Source organism: Carassius carassius, chromosome 11 (assembly GCF_963082965.1).
Source record: "Carassius carassius chromosome 11, fCarCar2.1, whole genome shotgun sequence".
Taxonomy (NCBI): domain Eukaryota; kingdom Metazoa; phylum Chordata; class Actinopteri; order Cypriniformes; family Cyprinidae; genus Carassius; species Carassius carassius.
The window spans coordinates 7,514,946-7,533,063 of NC_081765.1; the positions used below are offsets into that span (position 1 = coordinate 7,514,946).

Below are 18,118 nucleotides of genomic sequence, written 5' to 3' on the forward strand. Positions count from 1 at the left end.
CCCCAAGGAGTCGTGTTCTTACAATACAAAAGCAGAACATACTCACCTTCGTTTTAAAATGACAGAAAAGGGGGTTTATACAACGTCATTGAGACAACAGGGAAGACACCGCAGACAACAAGCCCCTCGATAACGACCTGACTACAGAAAAGATAGCACACTTACAGGGGAAAACACAACAGCGTGTGTATCACTGTAGAAAATGTACAGTGGCTTTATTGACATACATTCCATATGTTTACATCTGCGAGGAGGAGGCACACCCAGTATTGCACTTCATTAAAAGTTCTGGCTCAAAACATAACCCAGAATATCAAACGAAACTGAAGTGAAGAGAGTAGCAATGCCGGAAAACACATATGAAGGGTTACTGCCATTATATACAAGATTAGATAAATCGTACACCATTTTCCTCCAGCGTCACATACTTAAGTCCTCTTATAGCATTTGAATCTTACCCATGATGCACTCCGAAAGTGAAGGAATACTGTACAGGATTACGAAAACAAAGTCAGTTTACATACAACAATAAAATCTTAAACGTGTATTCGAGAAGCTGAAATCATGGCCCATCCCCGGTGGTCTCGGAACCCAAAATCCTCCATACATTGTTACCCTTCAGTGGTCAGGAGGTGTGCAACGTTTCTACAAGCCGCAGGGTTACAACGGCTGCATGCAAACACGTCACAACGTTACTTTTTTGTTCTTTTTGTTCATTCTTCAGCATCTACAGAGAGGGGAGGATGCACCCTGGAGCACAGCGGCCCGTCACAGCCCCCTCAGAACAGGACGTCCGGTGTATCTGCTCTCGGGCTGCGCTAAAGAGGGAGTTGGCCGCCACAGGAGGGTGAATATATATATATAGAGAGATCACTGTAGGCGTTTAGAAGGTATGGGCATTTCTACACACGCCACAGCCCAGAGCGAACTCCTCTCCGGTGGGAGGATGCACCACATGCAGGGGACACTCGCTTCCTTCCAACTGCTTTCCTTTTGGTCCTGTGAGGAGAGAATGAAAATGATGTCGACATGTTGTCTTGCCAGTTTGGTGGCTTAAGCAATTTCAATAACAGCTTGTCATTAAACAGAGGCCTAATTCAACAAGAGAAGGATGATACATGAGTTTCTGGGAAGTTTTAGTGCAAGCACTTATTATAACATGTATGAAGTGTTGTACCAGCGGGACAATGAGGCAGCTCTTCTTTCGGGACACTGGTCATCCTCTGGAAATCATCATGACAGGCGTTGCAAAAATGCGTCGTCCCAAAGCAGAAGAATACAGCCACAGAGCAACAGTAACGACATTTATACTCCAGGAAATCTGTCCCGTGTTTAGAGCACATCTGCAAAAAATAGAAAGCACTCTAAACAACCTCATTCCAAAGCAGTATATTCCTCACAACCATTCTCTTTCTCTCCTTTTGCTGTGATTCGTCATTACAAACGGTCAATCACATGCTTAACCATAAACTCATTTAAAAAGCCATTGACTTTGGAACCAGGTAACTGGGTTTCTAGGTTTTTGAACTCATTTCTGCAGCTCTCTGTGTTAAAAACAGAATCGTAAACAAAGCATGCAAGCACATGAAATGTGGCTAGTTTTTTTTTCTTCCAAACACTGTTGTCCCACTGACCTGTGCTCTGGACACATCTGAGCATGCACCACAGATGAGCTCACGGGGATCATAATCATCGCCTTGTCCTGCCTCGGCATCACAGCGAGCTTCTCCCCCAAAATAGGCCTGGATGAGTCAGAAGGCACACTTAGCACAACAGCTGGAGAAATGGCTTCATTATGGCATATCTTCTAAATCTCGTTTCATGCTGGAAAATAGCTCTTGCTTTACAGGAGTGAGCTGCGTTTAATCTTTTCTGTCAACCATGTTTTTCCATTCGATTCATAGTAAACGGAGACATCCTTAAAGGGGCAGTTCAGTCAAACCCAAACTGATCTCTTTCTGAAAGCTTCCTCAGCTATAATATAAGAGGAGGATTGTTTAAAACCACTGCTTCTGTGTTCCACTGGAAGTGTGTGAACACTACACAAAACCAAAGATCGAACCTTTTTGCACTTGTAGCAGACGTAGTAAGCGTATCTGTTCATGGCAAATCCAGCAGGGTTATTGTAGAACCGAGCTCCAGCCATCGTGATGGCTTCACTCTTGTGCAGTCCTTCATACTCCAGTCTCATTAAAGCCTTCCTCCTCACGTCCTCATACAGCTCTTTGATGGGGTCCAGCAGATCTTTTAGGACAGAGTGGTTGATTTTGTTCTAAAATGGAAACGCAAAACAAGAAAGACGCATCAAATTGCAGGTACAGGAGCTGTTAAGATATCATGAGCAGCGTGAAGGAAGAGTTTAGACTGGCTTTGGTTTGAAGAACAGAGAAGTCTAAATGATTGCGGACTAGATGACTGGAGAACTCTGACATACAGTACGTGACCAGAGAGAAGACGGTCTTTGTGATTATGAATTGTCATTATGTCATAGTTATTATTATTAAATTATAATATGAAAAATTACGAACAATTACTACTGTTCTATTATTTAAAGTATTTAAGAAAAATGATTATTTTAATTGACTGTGCAACGGTAAAATTACAATACCGATATTAATGTCTTAATTACTCAATTTTCAAAAATTAAACCATCAGGCTTTTATCTGGCGGAGGGTGCCCTTGTAGCTTCTCAGTCTGGAAATATGATTGGTGCACGTTTTTTTTTTTTATTTCCTCTGAACTGAGCTGCCCTGAGACTCTGAAAACACTGGATTATGAGCTGCTCGCGTGTAAATGAACACAGTGCTGTCCTTCACTTTGACTCGGCACATATGTCTAAGTAAAATACAATCTTTGCAATTAGTGTGATTTTGATTTTATTCTGATTAATCATCCAGCCCAACCTTTAACTCAAAGTGAGTCCAGACCAGCTTATTTACCTTGCAAATAGGGCAAGACATGAACCCGAAGGTTATCCTGGGCCCAAGCCAGCGGTTGTCCAGAACCCTTCTTGTGCACTGAAGATGAAATACGTGACTGCAGTCCAGCTGCACATAAACCAGGACAGACAGTTACATGCGGATATCCTGCATGTATGTAATTCTTTATCCATCTCACACAGTGACAGTTTTCTACTGTACCTGGATTGCTGGAGCAGCAGACAGAGCCTCAGTGAAGCAAATCATGCACATATCATCAGCGTCCTGTTTCAGACAGGCTGCGGTTTTGTCACAACCATGTAAACAGGGCAGACACAGCTCTTCATTTTTGACCCCTCCACACTGGTGACCGCACGGATGAGTCTTACTGCAGGCCAGCTTTGCGTACTCCTACACATGAATTAAAATACACCAGTATGCTTGTGAGTGCACTGAATTCCAGTGAAACATTTCACAGTTTAAAAAAGCATATCATTCTGCCATTTTGAGTGAATACCTGACAGTCTTGGTCTGAACATACACTTCCTACTGCAGACAGCTCTGTGCCGTTCCTGGTGCCACAGAAGCGGCAGACGTCTGAACTGCTGGAAGCTGGTTTACCTGAGGGACAGTACAATAATGCCATTTTAGCTATAACTAGGCACTAGTCAAATAACGAAATATAGGACAAATACTGAATATAGGACATATCACAGCTGTCGCCTACCGGTCAGACGTCAAAAATTATGCAGGGCACAAATGCCACCAATAGTGACTAAAATGCAGCAAAGATTTAAATTATGGCGGCTAAAGAATCCCTGTTGTGAACTGCTCTCTTTTTTATCTGTTATCTAACATTGAACATATTTCATAATATTCTGTTCCAGGCTTTTGTAATGCGTCTGTAGACACCGTAGTGCACTGTAGCTGTCAGATCTGTAGATGTATTTACAGTTTCACTGGTAAGTTTTGTTGATGGTGTAGGTAATATAGGTATTAATAATAAAAACCAAAAAATTAAAATCAGTGAAAACACTGAATAGGAAGAAAACGCTTCCAAAAACCCAAAAGGCAATATTTAAAAATCTACAGTAAGAGATATGAAATGTATATTAAAATACTGCAGAAAATGTGTTGTGTTTTAATATCTTGCACATTACTTGCAGCTAATTTTGTATATACATTTTTGATTTCATAGGTAATAGGCATAACTGTTCTGACTTAGAATTAAATGGACATTTATGCATTTGATGACTTGCAGGGACACAGAGGGGAAAATACTGTATTGATAAAAATGAACAGCAGTGTTTATATGGAAAAACATGTCCACTTCCTTCTCTTCTCTTCTCTTCTCTTCTCTTCTCTTCTCTTCTCTTCTCTTCTCTTCTCTACACATTATTAACACTATAATGAACAAAGGAAGTCACCTGTGTGCTCGCGGAACTCCACCATGGCCTTCATGGTCTTAGAATCAGCCAACGCCATGAGCCAAAAGAGTTTGGTTCTCCCACAGCCTTCATGTAGGTCCACCTTAATGGCCTCTTCCTCCTCCTTAAAGACCTGTGCATAAACCAGGGAATGTGTTATGAAAAAACTTAAAATGATACTTTTTCTAATTCAAACTCCACATAATTATATCCCATCGTAATTTCATTAACTTTACTAGAAGCACAAAACAAACGTAGAACATAAATCTTATATTTTTATGATCTACCGTAATACTCTCGGTACCATATTTTTTTTAAAGCAGCATTTATTATATTAACTCTGCCCCCTGTGTTTATTTTTAACATGATGTCAAATGAACAACCGGACAGTAATTAGGTGATTTGATGTGTTTGGGCATTCAGGTTCACCTGTCTCTGGTGGGTCCGTGTGCGGCGGTGGAGATGGAGGAAGCGGTCGCAGTCGGTGCACAGGTTTCCACAAGCATTACACAGAATGATGGCTGCCGTCTCCCCGTCATCATGGTTATCACACATGGGCTGCAAATTAAAGAGGTAAAGAGCTCAATCTCAGCAGAAGGACTTCATGTACCTTTGCACTGATTGTGCTTTGTAGCTGTCAGACCCAGTGTGCCGTACCATCTGCTTCTGCTGCCCATCTTTGCCCATCCAGCGTCCTGAAGACAGTCGGTCCACGTGGTCCTGATCCAGCACACACAGAGAGGCCAATGCGAGCCACAGCTGACGAGAGGAAGCAGAACAATTAGAAATTTAAATTCAATATGTACACATGACTCCATGACTGTAGGAGCCTAAAAGTAATCAGTTGATATTTCATTTCATTCTGCTGCTGAGCTTTATAAGATCACATGACATGGTAAACCCCACCCATCAATCGCCCCTGATCCTCCAGCTGAAGGATCCTGAGTAATACTGGCCTAGTTGGCAAATGTTCAGTTGTGACAGATGAAGCGTACCCGAGTGGTGGCGATGCAGCGCACTGGACAGCGATGCTCCTCTTCCATCTTAGTGAGCGCAATGATGGTCTCAGCAATAGCATTCTTAGTCACCCTGGACCAGGCATCTGAGAGGTGACCCTGGGGTAAAAAGACACTTAAATGATGGAGGAACATTTCTATAAATTCATTAAAACACATCTGCAATCATGAAGCTGAACAGCTAATCCATGCATATTGTTGAGGCAAAAATGGTGTTTATTATTAGATGAGGCATCATTACTCACAGCAGCCATGTCTTTGACAAGTTTAATGATAATCTCAGCGATCTGAGGAGGAGTGGAGCCCTTCATCCACCAGTGACTTACTCCACGCCGTATGTAGCTGCACAAACAGACAAAAAGATCAATGGAAAGTTAAATATATATATTCCCTTATTAATTTCAGACCCTTAATAAGATCATTTCAGACTCCGCATTTAAGAAAAAGTGATTTGCCTCATAAAAATGAGCAAAACAATTAAACGGGACATTCTAAACTGCAGAAATTTTTTAAAAAGCTTTAATAAATGTGTTTTAATGCTTGAAAACCACTTTCTATCTTTGACCCATATACTTATATTTTAGCTTTACTGCACTAAAATAACAAAAGTTTTGAATGATTAAAAAGTAGTATTTAAAATGTATAATTGAACTTAAAATCTGCAAATAAGTGGATAAAATGTATATGAGGATTCAAGCCTTCAGATCGGCTGAGATTTAAATGAATAATTTGAATCTGGCTCAGAGGAAGCTTAGAATCATGTCTTTTTGGCATGTTTTTCTGGCAGGGACATCTTCACCTTACAAATGGTTGTCGAAAGCAAAAATGCTATGAAATGCACGTATTTTGTGAAAATGCGTGAAGTGATTTTTGGAATCAACACTCCTAAATTACTAAAAAACAAGTAATGGATTCCATTCAGCAAATGTGATGCATTGCCGTGTCATTTTCACAATGGCACAATGCGAGCAAGCTGACCTTGAGTTGAAGACCATGGGCAGAGTGACTGTAGTGACTCCTTTGCCTGCAGCCATGCCAGCTGTGCCAACTATAGTGGTGCCCTTGGCCTTGAGCTGCACAGTGAGGGCCTTTGCGATGCAGCCCAGAAACATATCTAAAATGCCCAGCTTGCTCCAGTCGCTCTTCTCGGTGGAGTGGATGATATCACTGATGTCTGCTGGCGGTAGAGCCTTTACGCCGATGACGCTGGCCAGACGCATGGGAGTGACCTCAGGAAGAACGCGTCTGAGCAGAGACGTCACCTGCATGGCAAGAACAGTGTTGCTTTCCAGATCCTGATTCTAGAAAGTCAAGTTAAAGACTAGCAGTTGTCGATGTGTTCACAAACCTGTCTCTGGACGCGTGGCGAGGCGGTGTGAAGGAGAGAGAAGAGGTCCTGCAGTAGGGTGAGCTGCTGGGCCAGGTACTGCCGCCCAACGTTAGATCCACTCAAGGCCAGCACCATAGACAACAGCTCAAAGCAGTAAGCATCAGAAGAGGCGTCGTCGTCACTGGGCTGAGAGTTGGCGTTCTCCTTGCTGGAAATGGCGTGCTCCCATTCCTCCCGCACTCGAGTGGCCTCCATACGGATGGCCTGGACAATATGGGCACATACCTGAGGAGGAAAACAGTGAGGTGTGGCGTAACTGGCATTTTAAGAGAAGCAATTTATAGAGACTTGGGAACAGGGAAAGGCTGCCTGTCCACAGCCTGGAATGGAACCTCATAAGTAATGGATGTAGATCGCTCTACAGTGAGCACAGAGACTGTAGTGTTAACATTTTTTTTTATCTTGGTTTAAATATGTGCTATAAATAAACAATGCTCATAAACAGCTGTTGAGATTCTGAATTGAGAATTCCTAAAGAGGCTTGGACAAAGAAACAGTATTTGATAGGTCACGACTTAAAGGCGGGGTATGATTTGATTCAAAATAATTTTGTGTCAAGCTGGTTGAAAGTAGGACCATAAAAGGTTCATCCAATCGTATCCTTCGGTCTGTGTTCTATTACATTAATGCAGACTGAGTGAGAATGGAAGGCGTTAGTATTGTAATATTATACACTTTGCATTGTAAAGTTTTCTCAGTGGTGAATGAGACATGAGGTAATCTGACAGGCTTGCATTCAACCCTCCACCAACACCATCTATCATCGTGTCTCTGGCTAGACTCTGGTCTGCCTGTGTGTGTTCATGTGTGTCAGAGGAGGCGTGGCTTTGGAGAGTGATTGCAGGGAGGGTGGGATCTTATGCTTTCAAAGCTAGCTCATCCAAAATCATCTACCAACTGAAAAGGCTAATTGATTTATTAGCAGATTGGTGTTAAATGACCTTTTCACTATTTCCAAAACAAACAACAATGTGGAGTTCAAACCATAAGCATATTGCAGAATTTGTTTTACCCAATCTGAGGTTGCGTTGAAATAATTGAACTTTGGTGAATAGACCATGTGTGACTGTCAGTTCAAATATGATGTGTTTTAATCCAATTTGATTTGATTAATCCTATTAATCCAATAGGAGCTTTAGGTAAGAATTACCAAAATGGTAACCTTTAAACATCATTAATGCATAATGGCTGGTTATGAATATTTATGTCCAAAACAATCATTTTATAATTGTTATAAAATATTATAATTAGCCCTAGAAAACTTGCAATGCTTTTTTTAATTTTATTTCAAACCTACTGGTGGTCATGCATTTTTTGTATTCATTCATTCACTAGTCATTCATTCTACCTTGAAAAATATAAACTTTTTACTAAGACAGAACTATTTTTTGAGAAATGTATTGGTACTTCATAATCAACACTTCTATCACTTCTTCATCAATTTTTAGGAAGCTTGCTTTATTTAATAGAGAGCTGAGAGTAGTTTCGATGGTGTTACCTGTTTCTGAAGGTTGGTCAGTTTGCTCCTGCTGAAAATAATGCCAACCATGTGCTCCTTCAAGTCTGCATCAGATGTAGCCTGAAGACAAAACATTTAGAACATAATTTGAACAACTTCATCTTATGCTTCAGTGCTTGATATGGCATTGAGCAATGGTGGTTGTAACGAGCCACCAAACACAAGGGATTCTGGTACTGACCTTGTCTTCACCCTCAGGTGAGGAGAGCAGGTTCTTCTCTTCTTGTTCTGGTGTTGGTTCTGCATCACCACAAATGAGTTTTCCAAATACCTACACAAACACATACAAATGACTTTAGCCTTTCTTTAAACAGTACCTTTGGACGAGTGTTCTACACTGCAGCGTTTGATGTACGGTGGTACTGACACTGATGATGCAGCCTTACTGCGGTTTGTGCCTTTGAGCTTGCTTACCTGTGATGTAATGAGGCGGAAGACATGCAGTGTCTCAGCCTCGCAGTTCTTCTGCTGAGTTACACTGGCTGATATCTGCCCAGCAATCTTGATGCTCTCGCCCTCCTTCCAGCCAAGCACTTTGACCTGCCGTACCCTAAGCGTGTTCTCAGGACCCTTAAGCTCGATCTTGATCATATGATGGTCTCCTCCAGGCAGCTCGCTGGTCACCCAGCCCATGTGCCTCGAGTCTAAGTCAATCTGAGACAACAAAAATTCCATTCAGTGAAACGACCCTGGAGGCCTTGAGGGACCCCAGGCTGATCTGGTGATTTCCCTGCAGACATGCTTTGATAAGCACTTTGGTTGTTGCCTAGTAACTCTTGGACCTCAGGACTATGAGTTTACTGCCTTTTTCCAACTTAATGTTATATGCAGAAGTATAGATAAAAGGGTGCCTTAACAGTTTTTTTTTTTTTTTACCAAATTGTAAAAACATTCACTCTTTGATATACGTCCCACCTGTTTGATTCTGCAGAGATCTTCCACAGCCTTCCCACAAAGGAATATCATTGACGTGACTTTATTCTGACAGAACACAAAGCACAGGTTATATAAATCACTAGCTGTTTACAGATACATGTATAAATACAAAAATATCACAAAACAATTAATTCAAACTAGAAAATTGTCAGACAAAATGTCATATTTGAAGGTTTGAAGGTTATATAGACCTTATGCACTTTAAACACTTTATAAAACGTATACAGAATTAACAGCTGGCCAACACACAGAGTGGTATTAATATACTAAGAATGGACAGAAAAACAGAGAACACACGCAAACTCACTCCAATGTCACGAGAGTTGTCGACATGGACAGAGACATATGACGCATTGATGCCTTTGACGCAGCTGATAGTGATGCTCTTTGTCTTGTTCTTATCTTCATCTCCAGACTCCCAGAACGTCTCAGTGGAGCCATCAGTCAGGCTGCCAATCATGGCTGGTCGGCTGGACGTTTTAATGTCTACCACGCTGGTCAGATCTTTCAGACAGGTCACCACACAAAGTTCCTGCAGAACATGTAAAAGGTATACCTTCATTTCAGTGTAGACCAATTTAGATAAAAGCTTCTGCCAAGTGCATACGTGTAAAAGCATCAGGAAAGAAAGTCATGTCAATCAACACAGATGAAGTTAATGGAAAGTTTACCATCTGACTAATCGCTTCGTATCCCGACTGTACGCTGATGTTAAAACTCTCCTCACTGTCCCCATCATCTGATTTGGACAGGATGTTGTTGATGTGGTGAAACACGTTACTCTGGTGCAGGAACTGATGATCTGATTGCTTGAATTTAAGACTCCAACATCTAGTGAAACAGCCAAACAAATACTAGATTTATACATTTCTGAAGACAATGTAGGTTGAGCGTGTGTTGTGGGTTGTTGTAATTGCAGTATGTGGTTACTAAGATTGCTAGATTGCTAATGGTGTCTCTGTGAACAGGCAGAAGATACCTCAGGGCCATCTGCTGAAGTGAGCTTCCACTGGGAAGTGACATCATGAGGTCAGAGATGGTCTGGAGCAGACGGTGGAAGGTGTGGGGCAGTGGGTGAGCCGCCTCGCCTGCAATGAGAATGTCAGACAGGGGGTGCTCACAGACACCTAGATCCTTCTCCTGCAAGAAAAGACGAAAACGGTCCCATGTCAGAAAAACCTGTTCATCTCAAGTGAATAGTGACTTATTAAAAAACCATTAGGTGTGCTGTCGTAAGGCCACACCTGCTCGAGGTTCTCCTTGTTCCCTTTGTTCTCTTCATCCTCCTCATCTTCCGTCTCAAAGGGAGATGGAGTCAGAGACGCCACAAAGTGCCACAGGATATCATGGAGGGAGCAGGTTTGGGTAACATTACACAGCAGCCAATTAAAAGCCTGAGAAGGAAATGAAGAACAAAAGGTTTGTTAAGAGTTCCCAGAACTACTTCTGACTAAATTTCCATTACTTCTCTAGTCAATTGTGATAATTGGATAATGATTTTAAATACATGTCTTGTATGTGACTGCATTCATTAAAAAAATAATTTAATGAAAAACAAAAAAAACAGCTGTAATATATATAAAAAAGTACTTTCAATCTTATTTACTATATTTATTATTACAATAGAATTTTCCATAGACTGTATAAATATACTTTTCCAGACATAATCACAGTTTTGAAATCCCCATATCCAATTTTGAAAGTTTTCAGGTTTTTTCATGATCCTGGGAACCCACAGTTAAATCATAGTTCATATTCAACAATGTCTGTCTATGACTGTACAATTTGGGACAAGAAGAGGAGGAATGAAAGAGAGAATGTCTGAGAGAACACCGCTGACCTCCATGGCAAACACCCTGCAGGCTGATTTGCGGAGTGCATGTTTCATAGCCACCTCCAGACCCTCTAGATCATGATGCTGGATAACAAATGCCAGCACAGGCCACTGGAAGTTCCTTTCACCCTTGCTGAGAGAGCCATGGGCTGAGATCAGTCGAGACAACTCAGGAGAAGGGTGACGCAGCAGAGATGACCCAACTTCTGTAAAGATCAGTAGAAATTAACTCACATTTAAAATGTTTAACTCAACTTTTGAATTGTAAATTATCACAATAGTAAAATTCTGTACTGGCACTGTCATTATTGTAACAGTTAGCTGAATTAATTAGACATTTGTAACGGTGTTGTACAAAGTGACAACATTACCTGCATCTCCGCTGTGTACCCTGCGTCTCGGTACTGCTTTGACCCGTGCTGGGGAGGATGAGTGCTGCTTATCATACTCCGAGGCAACCACTGAATAGGAGCGCTGGAATACTGTCCGCTTGGCTGTGTCACTGTCTGTGATTGGACTTGTTTCCAAACTAAAGGAACAAAGACATCATAAAGACATAATAAGCATATCATAACATAAAATGTTCATAGGACACAGTACTTTGGGAGGTGGGAAGCTTAATAGAGTACCTTGGGGGCATGGACTTCATGTTACTTCCTGGCTCTTCAAAAACATTGGGGCAGGCATCTGGAGTGACTGAGATGTAGGGAGCAGGAACTGACGTTGAACGCAGGTAACGCATCTCATCCTGAAACAGGTTGTCATCTTGATAGACCCCAAAGTTCTCAGTGTGTTGGCTGCAAAAAGGTCATTGAGAAAGACTCCATGAGATATCCAAAACACTGAATTACTTCAACAGTGCAGCCCATAGTGATCAAGGTGAACACAAGGTATTTACCGGGCTAGCGTTTGCAGATAGAGGCAGCCCGTCTTGTTGGGTAGTTCCTCAGACACACCCTCTTTGAGGCTGGGCAGATATGCGTGGAAGGGTTTAGGTGGGTGATGGCAAAGTAGACTTGGCTCAGCAGCACTGCTCAGAGACAGCAGGAACAGTGCATTGGCACGGATCACCTGGTGGGCCTCCATCGTGGGCAGAGCCCGTGGGGTTTTCACCTGGAGAGGTTTCTTCCTTGACTGCTTAACCTGATCCAAGAACCACAGGGTCGAACCCAAGAAAGAATTATACACTGTTTTAGACATGCGCTATCTACAAATATTATGCATCTCCCTACATTGGTCATGACAGGTATACCTTTTCTCTGGCAGCTGTTTGTTTATCTCTCAGGTACTTCTCTCTACAACGATCACACACCAAGTACCAGGTGCTTCCTCCAATCCCACCATCTCCACAATTACCAGCCCAGCCTCCACAAAAGTGACCAATACTGTTATAGCCCTGACCTCCAGCATACCGCCCACAGCCTGAAAGAACACAATACGGAGAACTGATGATATGCTTAATCTATTGGACTGTATAAACTTTGAACTGCTCTGAATAAATCAGAATGGAGTAAGACCCAAGAATTGACGGCACTGTACCTGGGTGGGCCTGTCTCATGTGGTAGGTAACAGGGTATGGGTGAGACTCTCCACACAGCTCACAGATGGTATCCTTCTCTGGGCCTCCCATAGCTAACTGCGCCATCTCCCCAAAGAGGTTACCCCTGGGGCGAACCTCCGCTTTCTCCTTCTTCTTCTTCTCTTTCTTGGTCTTCTTGCTGTCCTTTTCATTTTCCTTCTTTTTAAGGATAGCACTGGACCCCGGACTCGGGAAGATCATATTCTGTGAAGCCGCTTTTATGGTAGCCATGGATATGTCCTCCCAGAAGGCTACTAAGTGCTGGAGGGTGAGAGGCAAGATGGACTTAGACCTCACGGAGGAGTGGCTGGTCATCTCATAGGAGACCACCTCACTTTTTCCATCCTCGCACTTCTCAGGCAAGGGTGGCTCTTTTAGCATGGACAGAACCTTGTTCTTGTTGATGCTACCCATCTTGGAAATGTCTGGGCCATGTGGCGATATGTTGAACATGTTGAGTGCCGAGGAGATCTCCAGAGAGTGGCGGTTCTTCAGTTTGCTCTCCTTCTCCTCAAAACCCTGCTGGCAGCTGAGAGAATTACGGATGGGTGCATGTTCTTTGGTCAGCTCAGGGTTGAACTTGAGGAAGGAAGAACATGCCATGGCATCATGCACTATGCCCTCATGCCACAGGAATGCAGCAAAAACAGCACGGGCACATTCTGCAACAGAAGGCGACATGGCTTGCTTGGCGGGTTCAGTGGGATGCACGTTTTCACCCTTAAAGAGTGGTCCTGATTTGTCTTTTTTGGGTCTCACGTGCCTGCTGGAGGTTTTACGGCTGACTTTGGGTGAAGAACGACTTTCAAGTTCCTCCTTTACCGGGGCTTTTCCAATACTAAAGTGGACCTTGGAGGAGCCCTCTTCAGCATTGTGCAACTCTGCATTCTCATCATTGGCTTCATCGTTGGATAGCAAGGTTCTGGACCTACACACCTCCACCACTTCACTATGGAGGTTTTCCTGAACCACATGAGGAGATGGGGCTCGGTTCTCGGCATTGCTGCTTCCTCCTTTGCTCTCTTTGGGTGAAATTTTTGGCTTGGGAGACGTAGACCTGCCCCTCAGAGGTTCCATGAGAGGAACCTTCTTCTTTCTAAGAGTGTCAGGGTCTAGCGTATAAGAATCAGATTTAGATCTCTCACGTGGAGGGTCCAGGTGAGCTTTAGAAGAAGGACTAACTTTAGAGGGCAGGTTCTTATCATGAGGAGAGGAAGAACGTGGGGAACTGTTGCTGGAAGGGCTAGACCTGCCCGAATTTATGGTTTTCTGTTTGGGTGAGGAGGAACGGGAGCACGAGTTCGGAGACTCAGCCCTAAGGCCTGGGGTTCGGCCATCAGCTTTCAGGGCTTGTAGAGTGTTGTGGTTAGGGGAATGTGAGCGGCTGTGAGAGTCAGACCGCAGTTTGCCAGTGTCTGATTTGAAAATAAGGGCCTCGCTGGCAGACAGACTCTCATTGTTCTTGCTCTTCAACTGGTCAACAGATCGGCTAGAATGACTGTCTGTTTTGGAGGATCGACTCTCTTGACGATGCTTGCTGCCTGGAGACATAGACCGACTGGCCATGTTATCCCTGTCACCTGTGTATCGTAACACACCATCAGTTACCAAAGTGCAACTCAGCAACTCGTTTGTGCAGGAGGCACTCCACAAATACTTGTCAGGCCTTTTCACATACTTAAGAATAACAACAATAATAAAAAAAAACAAGACAGTAAAAATTACAACTGAAAATGTAAGGGAAAAATTAATTTACAACATAAGAGGAACTTAAAAAATAAAAATGTAAAACAATAGAAGTTAAAATGACATCTACAAGAATCGACTGAAATCCAAGAATGACCTTACATTTAAATTTACTGACCAACATTTATTTACATAAGAATTTAAGTATTCATAAGACTTTAAAGGGATAGTTCGCCCAAAAATGAAAATTCTGTCATTAATTACTCACCCTCATGTTGTTCCAAACCCATAAGACCTCAGCTCATTTTTTTAACACAAATAAAGTTATTTTTGATGCATCCCGAGAGCTCTCTGACCCTCCCATAGACAGCAAATGTACTACCATGATCAAGGTCCAGAAACGTAGCAAGGAGATCTGTAAAATAATTAATGTGACATAAGGGGTTCAACCATAATTTTACAAAGCTACGAGAACATATTTTGTGCTCAAAAGAACTATGTTTCTGGACCTTGATAGTGGTAGTACCCTTGCTGTCTATGGGAGGGTCAGAGAGCTCTCAGGATGCATTAAAATATCTTAATTTGTGTTCCAAAGATAACTGAGGTCTTACAGGTTTGGAACAATATGAGAGTAATTAATGTCAGAACTATACATTTTGGGTGAACTATCCCTTTAAAGTAGCAAATGTATAGAAATTGATGCAAATGGAAAGCACCCAGGTCAGGTGAAATGTTTTGTCAAGCTTGTAAACCTGTCCCCAGGTATATTCCAAAGCACTACATACTCTGTTGCCATGCCTAAGAGTCGAAATAAATGGACTGTGGAAGAGAGGATGACATGAAACCCCTCCCTGTAGTGAGTCTCCAGGGTGCTCCCAGGAGAAGACATGCATTACCCACCCTTTTGTCTGAGAACAAGAGATGAGAGAGCGGTACCAGGGCCGGTCGCACTGCTTTTGTGCACACGCTCACGTGAAGCAAGGCTGCGTGATGAAGCATCTACAGCGGAAAACAGTGGCAAGGAAAGTAAGCAATAAGGATTGAACTAAGGAAAACCATCAGAGAATGAGAAAGAAAGTGAAAGCCAATGAACAATGGAGAGTGGAAAAAGGATTGTATGAGGAAAAAAGGGCCCTGTTTGCACTTGATATTAAAAATCGTCTTGGGTGATCTAATCTCAAATGGACAACTGAGAAATCACAGTTTACACCTGGTATTTACATGCATTTCAAAGTGGACTGTAACCACTTTGTTTTCAAGGGGAGGGGGTTAAAGATTTTGTGACTACATGTATAACTTACAGCATCAGTTGCCATGTTCAAAACAGATGTAACAGATGTGCTCCTGATGGCTATTTTAGAAAGTAAACATCTTCATTTTGAATCCTGTTCTAATTCTAAGGCAGCATCACAAATTATTTTTTTGCTTCTAGATATACTTTTAAAGTTTTAATCTCACCCCAAAAATTGTTTTAAATGAAATGCTCAATATTTCAGTCAAGCTCCAACATTAACTGAGCATTTTAGATAATCTGAGCTACAGCAGAGACGTTCTATGAAGTCTTGTGCATGTAGACGTATGATTTTTAAAATAAAATTTAATAATTTTCTTACAAATGTACAAATTACACAGGTAGTTTAAAATTTAAAACCCTTGTTTTTGTGCAATGAAGTACTAGCAGTTCAGTAGGTGGATGGTGTCGTCTGGGATGCATTAGTATTTACACAACCAGCACAGTGTGGTGTGTTTCTAACTACTTTTGACTACTTTCAAATTGGCAGTCAAAAATATATGCAACCCCATTTAAGCCCTGTAATTGGTGATTAGATCACCCACGATGGATGTTAACACTAAGAGTAAACAGGGCCAGATGAGCATCTAGGTACTTGGAAAGATTTATGAATAGAGAAAAAGCAACAAGTAGAAGGACAGACACTGTGAGAGAGACAGAGACTGGTAGAAGCAGGCACAAGACTAAAACAAAACTGGGCATCAACCAGTGCAAAGAGGGTGGTAGAAGAGTGAGAACAAAATGTGAAGAACTGTAATGAATCTGAAATGCAGATTCAGAGTATTTTGACTGTGGAAAATATTGTGACACTTGCTCCTCTAATATCCAAATAACCCGAATTCATTTTTTGTTCTGCAGACCTATGGATCGTGGATTACACTGGGGGATGCAATGGTAAAGCACTGCAAGGTTTTGATTGCGTGGACAGATTCCTGGACCTCTTGTTAACTGTTTAGCTAAAGAATGATCAAATTAAGCACTGTACATTGACATGAAACACACACTGTTAGTAGCTACAATAGAAACACAGAAGAGGAACTTAAGAGGAAAAATACCAATTCAAACACAGAAAGCAAGCGGGTGGACGCCAACAGAAAAGCAGGGGAAATAAGCCTAAACGGATCTCAACACAACCTATGGGATACTAAACAAATAAGCGCTTAAGAAAAGACCAAGCAGCACCTGTGCAAGCAAGCACCGCCACTACCTTACAGACGGACAGACTTACTCGGAAGCTGTGGATGCGGTTGAGGCTGCTGGGAAAGGGATTGTCCAAACACAAATGGGCTGTGGACAAGGGAAGAGGGAGGTTTGGCAGCTTGCTCAAATATGGAAGGAGCTGGGAGGAAAGGCCCAGACTGAATGGAATTCAGCATGGCACTCAGCCGGTCACCTGCAATGCGGAAGACAATGGGAGTGCTGTTGCTTATATGATCCTTAAAAGGAGCCATACAAAACGCTAGTCAGTTTAACGCCACACACAAACACGCTCACTGGAAATAATGGGGTGTGTGAGTGGGTCAGCTGAACCAACGTGAGGGGAATAAGGAATGGGCGGGGGAGCCGTAGGTCAGGTTTTCATGTTTTCATGAAACCCCAGGTCTGAACACACCTACAAAAACATTGGCAGACAAAGCCAATGCTCTGCTTTCATCCCTTTTATAGTGCAACTCATGGAAATTCTGTGAGGGGTTTGTTAAATTGCATTAAACATTTTACATTTTAATACTAACCTAACAGGTATCCTGACATTACTGAAAACTTATATTCTGATTGAGTTGGTAAAGTCAACATGAAAAGACTAAGTTATCAAGGGGAAAAGGGAGGGGAGGAACTGATTTTATCTCAGAAACTGTTTGAATCATAAAAAAGTAGACATTTCATATGAGAATGGAACATGTAGCATTGTTTGCAGTGAAGTCTGAGAAGACTTTTTGACTGTTTAAGGTCAGGTTCACCCTAGAGAACAGGTCAAGGTATCCCAATAGATGTGTTTATTATCATTCTTATTTCTTAACCTTATTTGTTTAGTGCTATCACTGTAATCTTTATTGAATTTTATTAACATTATCAAATGACTGCACTTTTAATTATTTGCAAATACTGGCAGGAATTTAGAAAGATAACCTAGGTGACACTGGCCAAATGGTAAGTCTTTTTAGAGAAAGAGCAAGTTATTGCTTCTTTTTTTCTTTCTTTGGAATATTAAGCAATTCTAAGGTTAATATTGTCTTCATGTCGACAATATTTAGTCAAGAAGCATTTAGTGAGGCATCATAGTTATGTCAAGGGTCTTTTTTTAATTCAGATAGACTATATCTAAGTATAAGAGGTGATGAAGGACCCATCAGACAGCGGTCTATGGGTAACGCCACTAAGCAGCGGTGCATGAGAACAGTATGGTGAGAGCCAGTGGACAATAATTGGGTAAGACCCAGCTGCAGCACACAGAGTCTTGCCCATGCACACAATGATGCCTTCACACACCACAGACGACAGCCAAGACACACAGATCACAGCAT

At 42.0% G+C, this 18,118-nt stretch overlaps 1 protein-coding gene across 6 annotated transcripts in view; it reads right to left on the reverse strand.

Annotated features, from left to right (window-relative positions):
* Positions 1 to 161: 161 nt before the first annotated feature.
* The window catches only part of LOC132152702 (E3 ubiquitin-protein ligase MYCBP2-like), a 107,457-nt gene continuing 89,500 nt past the window's right edge, over positions 162 to 18,118 (reverse strand). For 3 of the 6 annotated variants that reach the window (XM_059561514.1, XM_059561517.1, XM_059561516.1), the window contains 30 exons: positions 16,825 to 16,989; positions 15,206 to 15,304; positions 12,580 to 14,199; positions 12,293 to 12,462; positions 11,939 to 12,183; positions 11,670 to 11,837; positions 11,412 to 11,569; positions 11,047 to 11,246; positions 10,451 to 10,600; positions 10,186 to 10,346; positions 9,881 to 10,037; positions 9,514 to 9,738; positions 9,186 to 9,251; positions 8,685 to 8,924; positions 8,452 to 8,541; positions 8,250 to 8,330; positions 6,710 to 6,976; positions 6,340 to 6,623; positions 5,607 to 5,703; positions 5,341 to 5,460; positions 5,003 to 5,104; positions 4,775 to 4,903; positions 4,346 to 4,478; positions 3,436 to 3,539; positions 3,141 to 3,329; positions 2,940 to 3,047; positions 2,063 to 2,272; positions 1,635 to 1,742; positions 1,178 to 1,343; positions 162 to 999 (listed from right to left, as the gene is read on the reverse strand). In XM_059561514.1, coding sequence (XP_059417497.1) covers positions 884 to 999; positions 1,178 to 1,343; positions 1,635 to 1,742; positions 2,063 to 2,272; positions 2,940 to 3,047; positions 3,141 to 3,329; positions 3,436 to 3,539; positions 4,346 to 4,478; positions 4,775 to 4,903; positions 5,003 to 5,104; positions 5,341 to 5,460; positions 5,607 to 5,703; positions 6,340 to 6,623; positions 6,710 to 6,976; positions 8,250 to 8,330; positions 8,452 to 8,541; positions 8,685 to 8,924; positions 9,186 to 9,251; positions 9,514 to 9,738; positions 9,881 to 10,037; positions 10,186 to 10,346; positions 10,451 to 10,600; positions 11,047 to 11,246; positions 11,412 to 11,569; positions 11,670 to 11,837; positions 11,939 to 12,183; positions 12,293 to 12,462; positions 12,580 to 14,199; positions 15,206 to 15,304; positions 16,825 to 16,989 — 6,128 coding nt within the window. In that variant the 3' untranslated portion in view covers positions 162 to 883. The remainder of the gene's footprint in view (positions 1,000 to 1,177; positions 1,344 to 1,634; positions 1,743 to 2,062; positions 2,273 to 2,939; positions 3,048 to 3,140; positions 3,330 to 3,435; positions 3,540 to 4,345; positions 4,479 to 4,774; positions 4,904 to 5,002; positions 5,105 to 5,340; positions 5,461 to 5,606; positions 5,704 to 6,339; positions 6,624 to 6,709; positions 6,977 to 8,249; positions 8,331 to 8,451; positions 8,542 to 8,684; positions 8,925 to 9,185; positions 9,252 to 9,513; positions 9,739 to 9,880; positions 10,038 to 10,185; positions 10,347 to 10,450; positions 10,601 to 11,046; positions 11,247 to 11,411; positions 11,570 to 11,669; positions 11,838 to 11,938; positions 12,184 to 12,292; positions 12,463 to 12,579; positions 14,200 to 15,205; positions 15,305 to 16,824; positions 16,990 to 18,118) is intronic. The other 3 variants (XM_059561518.1, XM_059561519.1, XM_059561515.1) reach the window with 2 other exon arrangements.